The sequence below is a fragment of the Hakea prostrata genome, chromosome 1, assembly GCF_041222555.1.
Source record: "Hakea prostrata isolate BN-2017 chromosome 1, UWA_Hpros_2, whole genome shotgun sequence".
NCBI classification, from domain to species: Eukaryota; Viridiplantae; Streptophyta; class Magnoliopsida; order Proteales; family Proteaceae; genus Hakea; species Hakea prostrata.
In genome coordinates, this window is record NC_142600.1 from 4918200 (window position 1) to 4937401 (window position 19202).

At 36.3% G+C, this 19202-nt stretch overlaps 1 protein-coding gene across 2 annotated transcripts; it reads right to left on the reverse strand.

Annotated features, from left to right (window-relative positions):
- Positions 1–1719: 1719 nt before the first annotated feature.
- Positions 1720–18804, reverse strand: LOC149026867 (putative MYST-like histone acetyltransferase 1). Of its 2 annotated transcripts, XR_016173591.1 has the most exons (10): positions 18446–18804; positions 14265–14353; positions 13715–13774; positions 12833–13042; positions 7632–7700; positions 7127–7288; positions 6104–6197; positions 5245–5387; positions 3309–4054; positions 1722–3073 (listed from the first exon to the last, which is right to left on the reverse strand). XR_016173591.1 is itself a non-coding variant. In XM_089156836.1 (9 exons), exons 1-9 carry the CDS (start codon positions 18762–18764, stop codon positions 3851–3853), a joined length of 1350 nt encoding a protein of 449 aa, XP_089012962.1. In that variant the 5' UTR covers positions 18765–18804; the 3' UTR covers positions 1720–3850. The 2 variants fall into 2 exon arrangements, 1 of the variants encoding a protein (XP_089012962.1); XM_089156836.1 differs by having other exon boundaries at positions 1720–4054.
- Between the last annotated feature and the right edge of the window lie 398 nt (positions 18805–19202).

A 19202-nucleotide genomic window follows, 5' to 3' on the forward strand; every position in this document is an offset into this window, starting at 1 on the left:
CGTATTTAATCATTTCTGTATCGCTCTGTTGAATTGTACCACAGTACCCTGACACCGTTTCTTGTATTTTATACTAAAGTGAAAAATGCATTTTAATGTTTATTTTTCAAAAATGTGCATTGTATGGAATACCTCTTCTGAGAGAGAAAGGTTGAAATTGCTTTAGTAAATGGGCAATACCGTCAATTTTAATCCGCCGGTCTAAATTATTTTGCATACCAGTCCTGCACATTAAATGTGCATTAAATGTACAGGATTGAAGCAAAGTCCAAAAAATGTTCCTAAGGACTTGTTTGTTTTCCTTATTTTGGGAGTTGAGCGTTAAATGATTTCTATTGTACCTTACATTAGATAGTTATTTAAACCCGTTGTTTTTTGTGAAGTGTTTGGATCGTCAATTCAATTTACTCAAATGGAAGATACGTACAAAGGGTATAATCAAAAGTATCGGTAAATGATATAGCACTTTGAACGGAGATGATTTAAACCCAGTTGGGCCCTTAAAATGTTTATTCAATCTAACTCCCTTTTGAGAGCTTCAAATGGGGGGAGGGGAGGGAGGATGTTGGTAAGAAATGAAATTTTGGATCAATAATCTAATGCTGCCTGGGAATTCTTCTTAATGGAGTGGATTGAAAAATTGGGTCCCAATTGAGAATTAGTGGAATTGACAATGAAAGATATGATGGATTCCAAGTCAAAGAGCATGTTAGAGCATGTGTGTGACATGTAATGAATAGAGAATACCAGAGTTCATGGACTCTTTACTAAGTGGTTTTGGTGCCTTTAGGTGAAAAGAGAAGAAAAGAGAAATCTCTTTATCCTCAATTAAGTGGATTAGGATTTCTTGGGCATAGGAATTTTAGATATCTATTAGTTGTTTAATGCTATAACTTTCTTAAAAGGAAAAGTGTTAAAGATTTGAGTTTTCTCTTCTTAAAAAAAAAATTCCATCTTTGCATGGATATATTTTCTCAACGACATCAGAATTCAAAGCATGTTGGTTGGGCCAAAAGACCAGACCAGGCAATAACCCAATTTTTATTGTCAACGGCTCGTTTCTGTGGAGGAAATCTCTCAATGAATGCCCAATAAGTTATGAAATTCAATCATGTATAATATTTCTATTTAAGGGGAGGATTCAAACTTTTTTTTTCCGTGTGTGTCTCTACAGAGAGACTTAAATCCGTGACTTTTTGCAAAGAAATGTTGGTCGTGGCCAACTAGACAATCCTGTGATAGATCTTCATTCGAATTCCACAGATTTGTATCTTTGGAAACTAATACAAATTGAACATATGGACCAAGCTGATGAAGAAAAAAAAAGGGAATTGGCTCAAATTTGATATTTTAGATCAATCAGAAGTTGCCAGTTGACAACCTGAATTTATTAGTTATGAAAATGAATGGTTTCCACGTACTAGCTTTTGGAAACGCAGACTTTTGACACGTCTTGGTTACTTGCCAACTCTTGGAGCTCAAAGAAACTTATCTCTTGGAGCAAAGTCTGTAAAATATCTCAATTGAGTTCTACCAAATCCTACTCTGTTTCTGATAGGTTTAAAATCAGAATTGATGGAAACCAATAACACATCTCTCCAAATAAAAGTAGAAACCAAACACCAGGAAATGAATGGATTTCAACAGAGCAGATGAATGTGTCCATATAAACAGTCTAATCAAGTTTCCTTGTAAGAAAAAGATGGCTCTTTTCAATGCATGAGGATAGAATAGGACAGATAAGGATCAATTGGAATAATGTGGAAATAAACATTGATGGAACAAACAAACAATTTTTTCTTTTTGTCTCAACTGGAGAAAGAAGTCTTCCCTCACACTTGATAGTAACTCAAGCCAGAAATGAAGAACATAGAGAGATTAGATAATATAAAGATAGGGACACTGATAGAGAAAGTGTAGTGGGTATAACTTGTGAGTGAGACAAACAGAGTTGTTTTCAGTCAACAAACAACAACTAAATTTTATATGTGGAGAAGCTGATTAGATGTTAAAAGTTAATCATCCCAAGATTTATTATCTTTCAAGTGGAATATGTTTTCACGTGTAGTTCTGAGAGTTCCATTGGTCAAAAAGCATCTTTTGTCTATAACTTATTGGAAACCCAGTTACAAGGATTGGTTCATATATTTAAAAAATTATAAAATTATAAAAAGCAAAATAACTACTTTACAGTACAGAGAGTGACTCTTAATCTATTAATTCAGTGTTTTAAATTCTAGTTAATGATATATGTGAAGGCATTAACTTCTAGCATCTACCCCAGAAATGCATGACTAGAAGGAGACCAAATTAGTGGTAATCTCCAATTTTCCCCCTCTATTTCTTCCAGTGTTGACCCCATACATGACACCCACATACAAATAGATTTATGACTCAATTTTTCTTTCAATGTCATTTTGAGTCAGAAGACTTAATTTCCATCTGGGTAGAAAGAAGAAAATTTTGAATCCGAATATCTTATCCCATTCACACTTTTTCACCACATATTTAGAGTAGGGTTTATTTGACATTCCCTGATTTTCTTATTAAACTTCTGAGATAGATCACTCTACTAATATATAGTGAAGAAGTAAGAAGTACAGAGTAGTTTAAAAATTAACTATGAATTTCTTTAAATGAAGAAACTTCGAGACCAGAGTTGACTTATCATTTTAGAAGTACATCAAACTAATAATTTTATGAAAGGAAGATAAGAGTCCTAGAAAATTCAATGTACCTCCAACGTGTTCTCATTTAACAATGGTATGAATAAAAATATTATACAAATTCATTATATAAAATTTGAATCCAGAAAATCAGTTAAATAATGTTACATAAATAATAATATAAATCCAAAGAACCACCAACTTTCTCCCATAAAATATTATTAGTTACAAGAGAAAGGTTTATCTGGCAGTAAAGAAGAGGAAAGATAGGACAGCAGAATTACTTTTCATTTTCTCATCATACCCCGTGCAACTAGGCACAGTCAAAATTTGTCAGAGCCTCACCATGAACCGGAGAAACTAACTGAACCCAACTGAAAAATACAAAACCAAACCGAGCTGATTCCCTGCAGGCCCACCACCTTACATTAGTTTAACCCCTGAACTCTGTCCAACCAAAACCAGACCAGACCAGACCAAACCGAACCATTCAAACCCCCCTCTTCCCCCTCTTCCCCCGGTTCTCATTCACCCAGTCACCCCAGGTCGTCTTAGAAATGATGATCTGGGGTTACAACTTACAATCTAAGCATCGTTTAAAGAAAGAAAGCTAAAAAACAGAGTCTGAATGCTTAGGCTAACCTGGAAGTCAAAATTAAATTGCAGTAGAGAGATCTCAATCACCGAAAGAGCTTTTTCCAAAACATGAAGCATCTGGCTGGGCCATGCATTTGATAGCATGAAAGACTAGAAACAACAACAGGAACTACCCACCATGGCTGCTTTACCGGGCTGTCGTGTCTTTATTCTGCTTTTGGGTAGGTAATAAACCACATTGCTTTTCAAACATACTGCACGCTTACATGAACCACTAGCCATATCTCCACTCTCCAGGGCAAACAGGGCAAACACGCAAAACAGTGAGTCACGAAATCATAAATCAATGCCTAAAACTAAACCACATGTTAAAGATCTTGCAAGATTATTTTAGTCAGACAAGCAACATCATACATAATTGTGAAAGAAAAAACACACACTGATTATTATATCACATACTATTTTCAAACTATGACATCAGTAACGCAAAAATAGCCCAGAAAATCAGTTAAATATCCTTGTACAGCCTATGGTTTACATCTTTACAATTATATTAATGGGGGTCACTGGTTCCCAATCGTACCAGATCAACCTTGCTCCTTATATGGGGTCCAGATTAATTTGCTAACATCAACCTCAAGACCCCCACGACCGGCAGCCTTTAGATGGCGATCAAGAACCTTGGGGTCCGCACAGATGGCATGCTGCCCTTTCCTATACTGAATCAAGTCCAGGCTCTGCAGTGTGCTCAAGATATCATCCGCCTTTATAGCTGTCATGTCACTGAGCTCCTGCCCAACACAAGTACATTCACAACTCGTTTGAAAATTAAAAAACTAAAGGCTCTCTTACACATAAAAACAGTCACCTAATAATCTGAATAGTGAACCTAAAGTAACTTTAACAAAGCAGCACCTAAAAATTTCTTTGATGAAGTCTATTATTGCCAGACATTTTCTTCATTGATACAATGTATGAGGAACTGGACAACATCAATCAGAGAAGCCGGCTCCATGGTGCAGGAGCATAGGCCAATATACAACCGACCTAACAGGCCTCTGGATAAGTCAATGGCGCCAGATGCATGATTGCCCATCTACCAACAAATGTATGAGAGAAGGTTCTATCTCAGGGAATTTTTATTAATTAGTTTAACTTTTTGAAGAGGACATGATACACCCATATAACAACATGATTTGATTAGAAAATAGAAACTAGCTAGTGTGCATTTTTATGTGGATGAAAACATAGATGAATGCACAACTATATAGAAGACCTACACTATTATAACTGGCAATAAGTCGTATAACCTATCAAATATTATTTGAAAAAAAGGCTGTCTACAGACAATGCAGGGATAAGGTTTAATTAAGCTGTAAGCATAGAAAGGTTCAAGACATGACCATTCACTATCCAGTATACATGATGCCAACACACACAACCACCACATAGACATACATACAATTATGTTTTCAACTATTATGCGGAATGTGGATACATATAAATATAAACCAAGCTACGCATGGAGATGAAGCTAAGACCAGTCTCTAAGTTGGGCATGCACTGAGGCCCAGGCTATCAAGAGATTCAAGACCTTAAGAAATTAGAGACACCCTCATTCTAAAGTGTATGTTCAAGCATAAAGTAGTTTTCCCAATATAGACAGGAACTTAGGATAAGCCTGTGTTGTAGTCACTGTATCCAGAAGGCCAAAAATGCATGGTTACAAAATAATTTGGCATGTTTGAGGGCCTTCAATATGAAAATCCTTTTATCTAAATGACTCGTTTGATCTCAATACAGATCACTCTCAGTCTACAGTGAATGTTCAAAGGTACAAGTGAATAATATATAAGGAAAAGATTCCTGTCCAATTAAAAAAAATAAATTGAAATGATGACTATGATAATGTTTTTGTATCCCCCCCAACCAAAAATATAAAAAGAAATATTGCATGGTAAATGTTTGATTGGTGCATTACCTTGATAGAAATATTGCTCTTGTGCTTCTTCAAAATGTCTAGAAGAACTCTGGTCCAGTATCCCCTGTAGCTCAGCATTCCTAGGTCAGAAAGTGGCCTTTCAGGTGTGCCCACTTTGCCTTCCTTCTTTGAAAGTTCATATGCTATTTAAAAAATTATAAATACAAATAAAAAACTTAAACTACTTATCAAAAATAGACAAAATTTTTAGGGGAAAAAATCATATGGTGAGAAATGCAAAACAGAAAATGTTCTATGTTTTTCCACATCCCTAACTAGATGCATATGTAGTCCCATGCAGATTTTTAAAGGCATCTCCACTGGCATGTTACTTAATGCAACATGCAGCGCTAGAAATAAGAGTCACTCTGCTGTCACCTTAATAATGGAACAATTGGGGCACAAGTGTACAAAGCAAAGAAACTCTTTATACAAGTGACTAGACTTAAGCAGCATTCATATGCTTCTATACACCTGAGGTTTCAAACCCCAAGGTCTAGCAACTCTTGAATATTTAAACATGACACATTGCTCCGAGCAGCATTCCTATGCTGTGACATGGATAAAGCTGCAAACCCTCAGATCTTGTATTTCCTTCTTGTCTTCCACCCCAACCCATTTGGATATCAGTTACATGCATAATTGCTACACAATGAATACAAGCAACAATAAAGGCAAACTAGGAACTCAAGTATCATGAGAAAGAAAACAGGACACGGAATCAGAGATTCCAGCATTCCAGCAGGAATCGAACAGCAATCAATGCAGTGCACCTACAGGGTTCCTAAATATATATATATAGTCTGAATTAAAAATGAATGTTAGGAAGTTTGGACAAAATATATAAGAGAATGCTTACAGAATGCAATTAAAAATTTTCCATAGCCTTTTCTTTGGTAAGGAGGTAGAGTGAGAATGCAGGCCAAATTATAGGATTCCTCCGAATGCTTTTCCTGTAACATTCGAATGTATAAAACATATAAGATCAAATAAAATGCCAAATTGAAATTCTAATAAAAAACATAGTTGTAGCTTATCAAAATCAAACTGGATATTTGGAATTTTCACATTTATTTAAAAAAATTATGTCAATAACCCAACACAGACTAAAATTACTAAGGAAGCCAATAATCTAGTAGGTGCTGTAAGTATTGGCAATACGGGGAAACAAGCATGGTTAAATATTTCCAAATGGTTAGGAAGTGATCTGCTGTTTCACCCATAATTGATAGTTCTAGAACCATTAAGCCTCTACTACATATATGTGGATCCAATACCAAAAAAATATGTATAGGATCCACACCATCGGCCAATTTATTTCTTTATACAGGAGCATCGCAGTCAGGTTTCTTTATAACGGAATAGGTGACCTCTTAGGGATCCATCTAGCACAGAAATTGGATGTGAAAGTTTATCATTTGGATCAAGCAAAAGACCAAAAGTAAGGAACTAGGTCAATAGAGAAAACCTAATATATACACAATGGCAACAACTCAGCCTTACTACAACTAAATAGGGTTGGCTACACGGATCCTTGCCCTCCAACCTGCTCTTTTCAAGCCTAAGCCTTGCACCTTTCCTCACCACTCTCCTAAGGTCATTTTAGCAACCACTCCTCTAGGGATATTAGGGTTCTTCAGAAAATAAGTAGTATTTTTATTAGAATCAGTCCATGCTCTGTAAACCTACTCTGCCCACAAAACAGACCCATTAAATGAAATTCAAGCAATTCAGCCCGTTTTACTGAAGTTGCAGAAAATTCCTTGAGTCTGTTCTTCCATAACATTCAATCCTGTTATCTAGTACCCTTTGAAAAACCTATAACATTAAAGTGCTCCAAATAGAAAAATAGAGCAAGCAACAACAGAATGGAAACAGTTACCTTTGAAAAATACCCAACCATGTGGCATCCTCTATCATCACATTCGCAAAGAACATAAAACAGAAAAAGGTCAACATCATAATAGAGTGTCTTGTGATCAAGAAATAATTTTGCCAAATAGCAGAGATTCTGCCCGTAGACTTTGTTCTTCTTGCCATCTACCTGTTATACAAATAATCAAGACAGACAAAGAAAAGAGATACTGGTAGAACCAGGAATCAGATAAAAAGGGAAAAAATAATGTGACACCAAGTATTTGTAAATCAAAACACAGAAACTTATTCTCTAAAAAAGGAAAAAGTTACCATTGAAAACCCAATTATATTAGTATTTATTTGACCAAAACATGAAAATTTGAAGATGGAATGCAGAGGAACCACATAAATAACAACTAATCATTTGGTGAGACTGGAGAGTGGAGACAAATTCAAAGTATTGAAACAAAATGGGAATACAAAATAAAGTCACAGTTTTTTTTCATCCAAAAAAGGCAATGATAAATTACCTCGAACATTGACAGTGTGCCGCTGCGATATATCTCATCGCCTGGAGGATGCTTGAGATCACATTTTCTCTACATAAGAATATAGAATGCATTACTTCAAAAAAAAATTAAAAAAAATTAAAGGGACCAAAAAGGAGCAAGAAGAAAGCTCAAATAAGAAGCAGTATAGTGATTATGTTTTAGAACTGCGTTCTCTTCGGAGACTAATAACGAAAGAGTTTGTCCTGTTGGACAAGATTAGCAGCAGGAAAGTGTTATTGAAATATAAAAAGACAGTACTATGGCATCTAATACTGAAAGAGAGCTCATCATCATGCATATACATGATTAATTGTTGGCAGGTAGTTGTTCAAATCATACAATACTATTATATGAGACTACGAGAGTACAAACTGAAACTCTTCCATTGGACCAAAATACCTCTACTTATTATCAACAGTTACATCCCTTAACACAACTCCCTCAAAAGAGCTACAAATACCTTCACTTGTACTTAACATGTTCTTCTCTAAATATTAGCCCCGCTCAAGAGGTGGTTTGATAGACTCTTCCATTTGACCAAAATACCCCTACTTATTATCAACAGTTACATCTCTCAACACAGCCCCCTCTTAAGAGCTACAAATACCTTCACTTGTACTTAACATGTTCTTCTCTAAATATTAGCCACGCTCAAGACGTACATTTCTTCAACTAACACCCCCTTACCCCAAACCTTATGCCCATTTGCAAATTGTCAACTACCTTATTTATCTCCTATAAATATTATTCACAACAAAGAATCTCTCATTCCATCTCATGCCACCCCAAAAATCCGCTCAAAATTTTATTTTTTTATTTTTTTTTAAAACTCCATTAAAAATTTTGAAATAATAGGTGATTGCTATTCCTTGGCAACATCTATCTTTCTTTGATAAATAACAATTAGTTCCTCTTTATTTCAAGAATCTATGTGGGGGGAACAAACAGGGGCTGAACCAAGAATGAACATTAGGAGGGGCCAAGAACCGATATTTTACATAGAAGACAATGAATTTTCTAAGTTTCAATAAAAGGGTGGGGGCAAGTGCTAATATTTCACATATGAAAAAAGGATTATAAAGGTTTCAAAAAATTAGAAGGAAAAAATGAAATTTCGAAAACCAGCCCCGATGTAGGTCCGCCACTGGGAATCTCTCTGTTACAGAACTCCAAAAAAGGGAAGATGCAAAAAGGAGGAGTTTTTTATTAGTTTTTCATTCACATTTTTTTTACTAACTTCTAACATTATAAAATTTTATTATATTAATCATAACTAAATATTGATATAAAACTAAGTAAGAACTAAGTTTCTATAAAAGAAGTTTGGCGAAATAAAAAGCCTAGGCTGTTAATCCTACAAAAGATATAAAAGAAAACCAATTTAGCCTTCATCAAATGAACAATTCTCCACGAGTATTAGTCAACCATGCTCTCAATAAAATAGATTGTTTATCTTTTAACAATTTCCACTCTAAATTCTTGATTATATTTCCCACCCTTTGGGGGGGGGGGGGGACTCCTACTATTGGCCCCTAATTTAATAATGAAAAACAAGAAGAAGAAAAAATCAGAAAACAAACAAACAAAGCAAATAAAGTTGCAGGTTCAACGGATTCTGATAAAAGAGGGGGAAAAAAGGAACCAAGAACATTTATTAGGAAGCTAAAATAAAAGAGAAAATAAAGGAAAAAATAAAATAGGAGTCCAACCCCATAAAACTCATTTACATTAAATTTAATTTATCACCACCATATAGGAATAGGAAAAAAAAAACAACCCTACTTCCACTCAATAAATACCCAAAGTTCACTCAAAATATTCAACCAAAACTATAAAACATTTTCCGTCAAGCTCAAGAAACAAGAGTAACGAAGTAAAAACCGGAAGAATCTTTGGAGTTTATCAAACCTACAATAAATTCAGGAAGAACCATTAGGTAAAACCTACAAAAAAACTCAAGACATTAAGGGCAATTTAGGAATTATGAAATTATCTAACCATAACTAAATAAAATTTGCAAAGAGAGTACACCATTGTGCAAATTTAAGGGACATTTTGAGGTGTCTCTGCCAATTTTGATATATTCTTGGGCGTCTGTGCTTCTCGCTATTCATTTTAGGGTGTCCCTGAAATTCTCAAGACTGCCACACAATATATAAAAACAAAACTAGGGAGCCTTTAATAAAAATACAAATAAATAAACCTTAAATTTACTCAACATATTAAACTAAGAGTCTACAATGATGATTTTATAGAGGGACAAAAAAACCTACTCACTATTTAACAAAAGATTATACAAACATGTTCCTAACAAAATTCCCACATCAATCAATATTAATAACACATATAAAATAAAAACAGGAGTTTTTAAATAAACCCAATTACCACATAAACAAGAGTACAATGATGATTTTGGAGGGCAAAAACCACCATTGAACGAAAAATTATACAAACATGTTCCTAACAAAATTCCCACATCAATCAATATTAATAATTTCTAAACATTATAAAATTTTTAAAACAGAAAAGAAAAAGGGGCACAACTTATCCTTGACACTTAATGTGTTCTCCTTGTAAATGCCGCATCACCAGAGTCTTATGGAAAGAAGGACCGGGTAGAGATGAAACAGAGATGGAATGAAATAAAAGAGGAAGAATCCTTTCCCAACCACAACCACCTACAACGCCCCCCCCCCCCCAAAAAAAAAAAAAAAAAAAAAGAAGAAGAAGAAGAAGAAAGAAAAAGAAGAAAGACATAAAATTAAAATTAATCAATGATGTTAGAAAAGAAAATATTGCAAGTAATCACTTTTGGTAGGTTGGTAAAAAAAAAAGGGGTAAGAGAGCAATACGATGAAAATAAATAAATAAGACACAATAAACTTTTATCTTTATTTAATCCAAATAGGGGGACAAAACCCTCAAGGCCTCAACCTCCTTCAAATTCAAACATAATCAACGAACACTTCAATTTTTATTTTTTTTGTGGGGGGGGGGGGGAGATAGAAACTAATTCAACGACAAAGGTTTCATACATCTCTCTATATCTCTCTTCTTAAAAATTGAGTCTAGACACATCAGCCCTATGCTTTCGCATAGCTTCTGCTCATCTCTTTGTAAAACCAAAATAATTTCAATTTCACAAACATGGGCTTGCCAAAAATAAAAATGACTACATATATCTTATATCTAATATTATGAAAGAAAAAAAAAGAAAAGAGGAACCCAAGAGATGTAACATGTAAGGATGTTTCAAAAAAAAAAAAGGCACACACACACCCTTTTACATGGCAAAATCACCCCATACGTTAGAAGCGCCGCAACCATAGTTGGCACGGCGACGAGGCGAGCAAGGCGGTAGGCTAATGAAGTGATGAGCGACGAGGCACCCCCGAGGCGCTGAGGCGGTGAGGCGTAAGTGAAATTTTAGTGTACATCTCATTCACCTAAACTATCATATCTATATAATAAAAACAATACGCCACACCTCAAGTCACCAACATACACAAACCACACAAATAGGTCCTAAATAAAAAGTCGCAGAAGAAAGGAAGAGAAGAAGTCGCGCACCGGCCACGCGGAGGCGCGCGGGAATGGAAGAGAATAAGAGAGGAAGAGAGAAAGAGCTAGGGATTAGAGTGAGAGTGAGAGTGTGAGACTGAGTCAAGAACTTATCTCTTTCAATGTTTGTTTCATTTTTATTTAACATTTGATCACATGTAGCGTCATTATACATATGCATATAGGTTCAAACAATAGATACTTTACAATCGGAATCTAATAAGTATTTCAATATATGCCTTCGATTAGGCATCTTTCTCATGATTTAAAAAAGAAAGGAAAAAAAGCGGACGCCTTATTGCCTAAAAATAAGGCAACGCCAATTTGAGGCGCTCCGACGGAGCCCAGACGCCAAGGCGACGATTAAGCGACACCTAGGCGACGCCTTGACAACTATGGCCGCAACTCCTACCTTCGACACACAAAAAGAAGATGCCAACACTCACATCCCTTTATGCAGTTATAAACATCTAAATTTTCCCCATAAAAAAGCGCCCTCAGCCATTTCTTTCTACACATTAACATTCCTCTCAAATTTGCCAAAATAAATAAGCCTAATATCCCTCTCAGCACTAATGTTTAATCAGATTACGTAGTTTTTAATTATATAAATTTTAAAAATTTAACTACATAAAAATTTACTACCAACCTAAGTGAAAATCCACATGTATGCACATGTAAAAATGTAAAAGTAGATCATGGTTTGGATTCAGGGCAAAAGAAAGTTATGTCAAAAGAATGGAAACTCTTGGCCGGAAGTCCACGGACAAGAACCCTTCAAAGGGCTGAAAATCTTAGCAGATCAACAAGAAGCTTCTATTTCCATCTACAATTCTTTGCCATAAACTCCCCCATATATATAAAGAACTAAAAACTAAATGTGTACAGGTGAACGGAATTTTTGGATTACACCGCACTGTTGTTTCCAATTAAGGCAGTTGCTATTCTTATTCTAATAGTTACCGTCCATGGATACTTGTCATGGTCCCATAACAATGATCCGCTATTCTTACTCTATTTGGGAATTGGGAATATGGATGTAATGCCTCTAATATGTGATCAAGTAACAATATCAATCCAAAACCCATTAGGAGGACGTCAATGCCAAGCCAATGAAGAAGCAACTAGGTCCTCAAGGAAGCCCACTCAATGCCTGTTTGGGAGCCTCTCCAGTCAGTTTTAATCAACATTGCCATAATACCACCCTATATGCCCTACTTGGATATTGTATAGACTTTATTCAAGAAAATACAATTTTGTAGGATATTGTATAGACTTTATTCAAATAAATACAATTTCATATGAATGTAAGATATTAAATACATTGACAAGTGACTGCAGTTGAAACAATTAAACATAGACAAACTCGAACCAAATAGGGTACAACTAAGCGACATTAAATTTACATAATAGTTGCAACATATGCATGCAAGCCTATAACGCATTGACTAGTAGAAGTCATAGTGCAAAAGGCACAGTGTAACCACTACATTTAAGAGACCTGATCAGATGTCAGGCATGAGGTATATAAAGCACCAAACCCACCGTATTTACATAAAAAATTTCAACTTAATGCTCTCCAAATTAACTAAGACCAATAGAAGTTGAGCGGCGCTCACCATATGCCTCTGAAGCTGTTCCTTTCGCTTCATGAAATTCAAGCAAAATTCACAAAAGTATAGCTTCAGGGAGTCATTATATTCTGGTGGAAAAGGGGAGAAGTACCATGTCTCAATCTCATATCTTCCAAGTTCAATGGTTGCTATGTTTTTCACTTTTGTGAATTCTTCATGTTCCCGCAAGCTGGCAGCATCAAGCTCTTCATGACCCTGAAAATGAAGGAAAAGATCCGCCCAGAATTGTCAAAAGGGAAGCCCAAGATGGAACAGATTAAATGAGAGAAAGAGAACTTCCAAAAATGTGCACAGAATATTCATGAAAATAAAATTGGCAATAAATATAAGAACAGCATAAAAAATCTCATCCATTACTGAGTCATCTAAAACTCTACCTTAACAATACAGATTGACTACAAACAAAAAGTGTGGATTTCTCCCAAATGCCCGTGATCACACTGAGGTAGAAAGGAGAAAATATCATACCAGGAAATAGGTTTTTAGTAGGGTAAGAGTGTATGCAGCCCATTTTCTTGTGTGGGGGTGAGCAGTGTTGTGTGGTTCTTTTATCCATAAATAAGAAGGGAAAGGAGAATAATCTACGCCACTAATTTCAACAGATGACATTACTTTATGATCAGTAATATCTAAAATAAGTACTTATCAACCATTATGAAACAAAAAAAAAATTCCTCAAAAGGCAAATTTGTCCCCAAAACCTTAGATTTAGCATGCCTCAAACACATTTAGTGGTTCACTCTTCATTGTAGGAAGAAACACACAGAAAAAAGAGGAACATCCGGAGGATAAACAGAAACAGGAGGTCAGATATAGATATGGCTATGAAAACATAAAACGCAACCATTCCGTCCAACTTATACATACCTCTACATGTGTCTCATCAATCTTACGTTTCTGATGGCGCGTCATTTTCAAGCTTGTTGCCTGGAAAAAAACCATGTATAAGAAATACCTTGCAGGCTGTAAAGATGCAAATTCTCTCTAAAAGCAAAAGACAAAAACATATCTACTGTTTGGAAAGCAGGAACAAGTAGGAACAGGCAGGAGACAAAATAAAACAAAAACAAAAAGAGTGAATAGAAATGAGGTATTCATACTTATCCATTAATCATTTCTGTAAACCAATGGTGGGGGCAATAGCAGGTAGCACCAGTAGTCATGGGATGTTCATGTCATAATCATCAAGGTGCTGCCTTGGTGTCCAAGCTCTTTGCTCGCCTTGGGCACCTAGGTGGCACCTAAGTGGGCGCCTTACCGCCTTGTTGATGTCTCCTTGCTTTTTTGAACCTTCTCCAACACAGTAACGCCATGGTTGCCGGCTTGATAATTATGGTTCAGGTAATATTCACACTAGACATAATTGACTAAATAGCATAAGACAGACAACAATGAAAAATATGGCATCAAAGAATACCTTATCTTCCACTTTTTCATCCACATCAGCCTCTACTGAGCCAAGATCGAGTTGTTCAAGCTTAACCCACTCATCAAGCCTCCTATTGACTGCAAAAAAAACAAGAAACTGAATAAGTAACCATAGCTTCAGAATCAGCAATGAGAACGGAAATTCAGAATTTAGATGTCAATCATGAAATGAAATTGGCCCGACGACCATAAAAAGAAGGAAACAAAATTAGTGATACCATGCTTTTCTATCTAAATGTCAAGTTATAGTACACTATAAGAGGTAAATGTCCATCATCAGGAGACCATTTTCAGAAGAAACCCTCAAGGCCCACCAGATTAATTTTCACCAGTTCACATTGTTTGGATCTCAACCCTAAGTACTCATTGAGTTGTATGTGATGAAGTAAAGAATGTCCAAAAGGGTTAATTGGACTTTGAAATACTTAAATTTGGCTCATGGTGGTCTACATATATTAAGCTTCTCCCTTGTGGGTTTATTGATGCAATTGACCTATTTTATAAGCTGGTACACAGGATTAGGTGTTAAGTTCAACGTTCAGGGTAGTGTTTGAGTTAGACTAGAATACTTAGTTCATAGACAGAATTCTTTTTTGTCTTTTAGAGTGATTCAGAGCCCTCTATGAGTCATATTAGGAATTTAGAAGGTCTATATATTAGGCTTCTCCCACCAATTAGATGATGAATGGATGCATTGAATTTTGGGTTTTTTTATTGCTGCCAGTGAGGTACAATGACATTGCATCTCAATTCTTCTCCATCTTATTGCTCAAATTCTCTACAAGATCAAGGTCATCTTCAAGCATCCTACCTGCAGTTCTTCAAATCAGCAGTAAGTTGAATCACCCATTCCCAAGATTCTTCTTCTAAACCTCTAAGTTCCCTAGACCCTAATTTTTGTTCTGTTCTATTTCCATTTTCTTTAAAAATTATCTATTAATACCTATCTCCAGCCCAAACTAACCCATTAGAGTCCAGTAGAAATCTATCCCATGGCCTATACATATCATCCCCCTCTTCCAATGAAGAATACACATAAAAAATACCATTCAAAATCCAATGTTTAAAACCCTCTTTTCTTGAATTCCCGTACTCCCCAGAAAACCCATATGTCAAACTTAACTCTACACCAATTTGACCGTTAAAACTGTCCCAAACCTCCCCATATATCATTACTAAACTTCTCTCCAAGTTTCACCCCACTCCAATAAGTTTTCATCCCATATCTCAAGGACTTACCCCATATACCCATACAAACCATAAGTCTAAATCTCTCAAAAACTATCCAGTAGCCATAGGATATGTTCTTAAATTATTATGTATCCCAATCAACTACCCCAAAGTCTTAAAACCCTAAATCCTTAATTTTCTAGTTGAGATACTGGAAAGCAAGCTCCTAGTCTTCAATCTTGAGCAACATCATATGGGAAGAAAGTAACAAGCACATCTTCAGAGAATGGTTCAGAGTTGGGGACACCATATATTGATAGGAGTTCAACTAATAGCACATTCTTCCATGATCTTCATCGAACAGGTAGGTTTTAATGAGTCAAAATTGGGTCTATAGTCAAATTTAGATTCCCTAGGGATGGATGGACTTCTTAGTTGAGATGGCTGGATTGGTCTACAATGAATTTTGCAATTTGGGAAATAATACAAGGGGATGCCTAGGAAGAGTTGGGCGCTCAAGTTGGGTGTTTTGAGGATGGGAAAAAGATTGCTTGGTTCAGAATGGTTTGTGTTGCATAAGACTTTCTTCTTTATTTGGTTTCTCCTTGACAGAGATGGTTATGGTGTATACTATCAACTACTTTATTTGGTTTTCTAGGAACAAAGATGGTTGGTGTGTACAAGTAACTTCAAGATGGGGTTTCTCTTAGGTGAACATGGTGGTGTATTGACCTGGGAGGAGGAAATCTTTGTTTATATATAGAAACTTGACCAACAATTGAATCTTGACAAAAATAGTTCAGGAAAATCTTTAAAATTGAAGAGGAGCTTTCATTTGAACCTCCAGGGCTTCCCACTATCAAGGAGTCAATTGGATCAAAACAATTCCATCAAGGCTACGTAACTTTCTACACTTAATCTGCAATGAAAAACAACAGGAAGAAGCAGTATTAGCTTGCAAAGCAATTTCATCAATCAAATTCATGTTCAATACTTGCCCTGTTACAACCTTATATATAAGACCAAAATTAAACTCCTATACAAAAAGAGAAAGGCCTAATCCATGACCTAATTTATTAGATAACTCAAACTGACTAGGAAACTGAAATAGATTCCAGTCATAAGCCAACCCCACTAAACACTTAAAAAGACAATGTTGAACATCTGATTCAAAAAACAAAACCAGTTCAATTTAAAACAACACCTGAAACAGAAAATAAACTAGAAGCCAATCCTGTATGTAGCCTAATTACCTGATGTAGATCTAGTGCTGAGTTGGACTATTTTCCTTCGGGATCAACTTAGGATTTATAGATATGGGTGTTGAGCATTATCCTGTATCTGGTCATGGGACCATTCAATGGACCTAAAACTTTAGTATCTAGGCCAAGCACAAGAATAGGTTAATTAATTAGTTTACTTGGTACACTTATGTAAATTCTTCCCAAAATTAAGTTATAAGGTCACCACAGTTTATTAGGATGTAGTAGGAGTCCAAGATCCACTAGGTTTTTAAGTTTGATTTCTTTTCAATTATTCTGCTATGAGTTGTTAGGCTGTTTAGCCCTGCTAATACCCCTTAGAAGGAAGAATAAAGACAGTTCAAGATATTTAACTATTTCTCTCCAGGTGAGTGCTCTTATATGCTAAGTCATAAGACCTGAGTGTTCCCAATGGTTCTTAGTGAAGTCAAGCCAAATCCTTGCTATAACTGAATAGACAGCCTTCAAGAAACCACTCCATTCACCCAATCACCTATGCTCTCTCCAAGTTTCATCCCCATCCAACTACTATAGCTTATGTTCTTGTACCCAAGAGAATGTCCCAAAATCCCACAACCCCAAACCCCAACTTTTTGAGTTGCGATCTTGGAAGAGTGGCCCCTAGTTAATGCTATTATATCTGGGGTTGCATCATTGCTGCTTAATCAAAGTTTTTGAAACCGAATTCCTTAGGCTTCTAGAAACCCATCAACCGGTATCAGAGTTAAGGCTGGCCGCAAGTCAATGCCTCCTGAGTCCTGACATGAACAGCCTAATAGAACCCTCATTTGAATGACCAAAAGAATACAAAAGTTATCCGACAAACTGGATGCCGAGGAACAAAAGCACAAAGGTTTATATGTCTACATTGATAAATAATAGGCCATTGGAAAATATAAACCTCATTCGTCTCTCCAAATCCACATCCTCCACGTACACCTTCATAGCCTCTATGGTTCTTCCCAACAAATGAATCAAATCATCCCAATAATAAAATAAAAAATTCCCCTTACCAAAACCTTGATTTAATTGATTCATTTGGCGCTTGAGAACCTCCTTCTCTAACAAGAACATTATGGGCATAATCCTATCTCCAAAAGTTTTAACATCCAATAACCAACAAAAACATTTTTATCTGTATGCCCACTCTACTTCTTTTTATCCCTGCATTCCAAAGTTTCAAGCCATTCCTCCATGGCTTTTTTCACACATCCATCTAGTGGTACTGCTGCTGGAGCCCCTCACCCTTCATACTGCTCCCACTTTTTGAGCGGAGAGGGGCAATGTAGATTACTAGGTCCAGAACTTCGATTCAGCCAAAGAATATAAAAATTGTATACAGCGTATCAACTGAATCACCATTTCGAGTTATCTACCTTCCTCCATCAAACACAGCTTAAGCGACCCAACAAACTGCGAAGGTTTCTATATATATAAAAAATAAACAACCCCTCTACGTATCGCTTAAAATATCCATGATGCACAGAATGAACAAATCCAGCAGGTTGCATGTCACGTAGCTAAATTCAAATCCCAACCCCCAAACTCTACTAAAATATTAATCTTAACCCTAGCGACATAACTTTTACGACAAGTCATACGGAAAGTGTAGGAAATACAATTCTCCCTATTGCCTCATTGATCTAAAAATGTAAAAACCCTAACCCTAAGAAAGAGATCCAATTCAATTGGCAAATAAAGAACTGATAACCAGATTGGAAAACGTGTGAAGACTTACACTCGGTATAGTGGACGTAATACTCATAGTCATTAGGGTCGGACGACTGCAATTTGCGACGTTCGATGACCTTGACAGGGTGGTATTTCGCGTCTCTCCAACGGCACAAGACACGCGTGCCCACCTCCAGTGGAAGTACCTCTCCCTTCCTCTTCTTTGATACTCCATGCTCCGTTGTCTTCTCCGGCACCGGTACCGGCAGCGGCAGCGAGATATCTCCTTCGTCGCCGTTCTGAGTCTGCGGTTGCTTGTTGTCTCCGTTGCAGGTTGTGGTGATTGGGCCGTTTTCCGTTGTCGGTGGTGTGTCTAACGAACCCATTTTCCCCCACCATTACAAAACGACGAATGATGAACCACGAGTAAATTTATTGGTCGGAAACGTGCGAATGAACCTTCTCGTTATTCTTATTTACATGACACCCCTGAAGCGGCACGTGTTTCAAAGATTAACACAGCAACGTTCGTAAATCGGATCGTTTAAAGTGGACGATACGTTGTCGATCTAAGCCAAAATCAGCCGATCCGATATGAGATTGCGAATCTTGGATAATGTGGCCGAGTCCACGGTCCAAAGCGTTCATGCAGTTAAATGAAATAATTTTTCCGGAATGCAATCTGGCATTTTAGTTGAAATCCTTAAGCTTGGCCCCAAAAAAAAAAAATATCGTTAAGCTTAGAGATCACACTCTCTTGTATTTAATTTTATTAGCGGATGTCACAATTTATTTGCAGATTTTGTTGTCCGAGGGGCTGAAAG

Bases quoted from the DNA above. Each gene is read 5' to 3' on its own strand.
- LOC149026867 (XM_089156836.1), bottom strand. From the start codon at position 18,764: ATGGGTTCGTTAGACACACCACCGACAACGGAAAACGGCCCAATCACC. The intron at 7,289-7,631 runs GTAATTTATCAT...TTTGTATAACAG, and splicing joins GCACACTGTCAATGTTCGAG to GTAGATGGCAAGAAGAACAA. The intron at 4,055-5,244 runs GTAATGCACCAA...TGTGTTGGGCAG, and splicing joins AGAGCAATATTTCTATCAAG to GAGCTCAGTGACATGACAGC.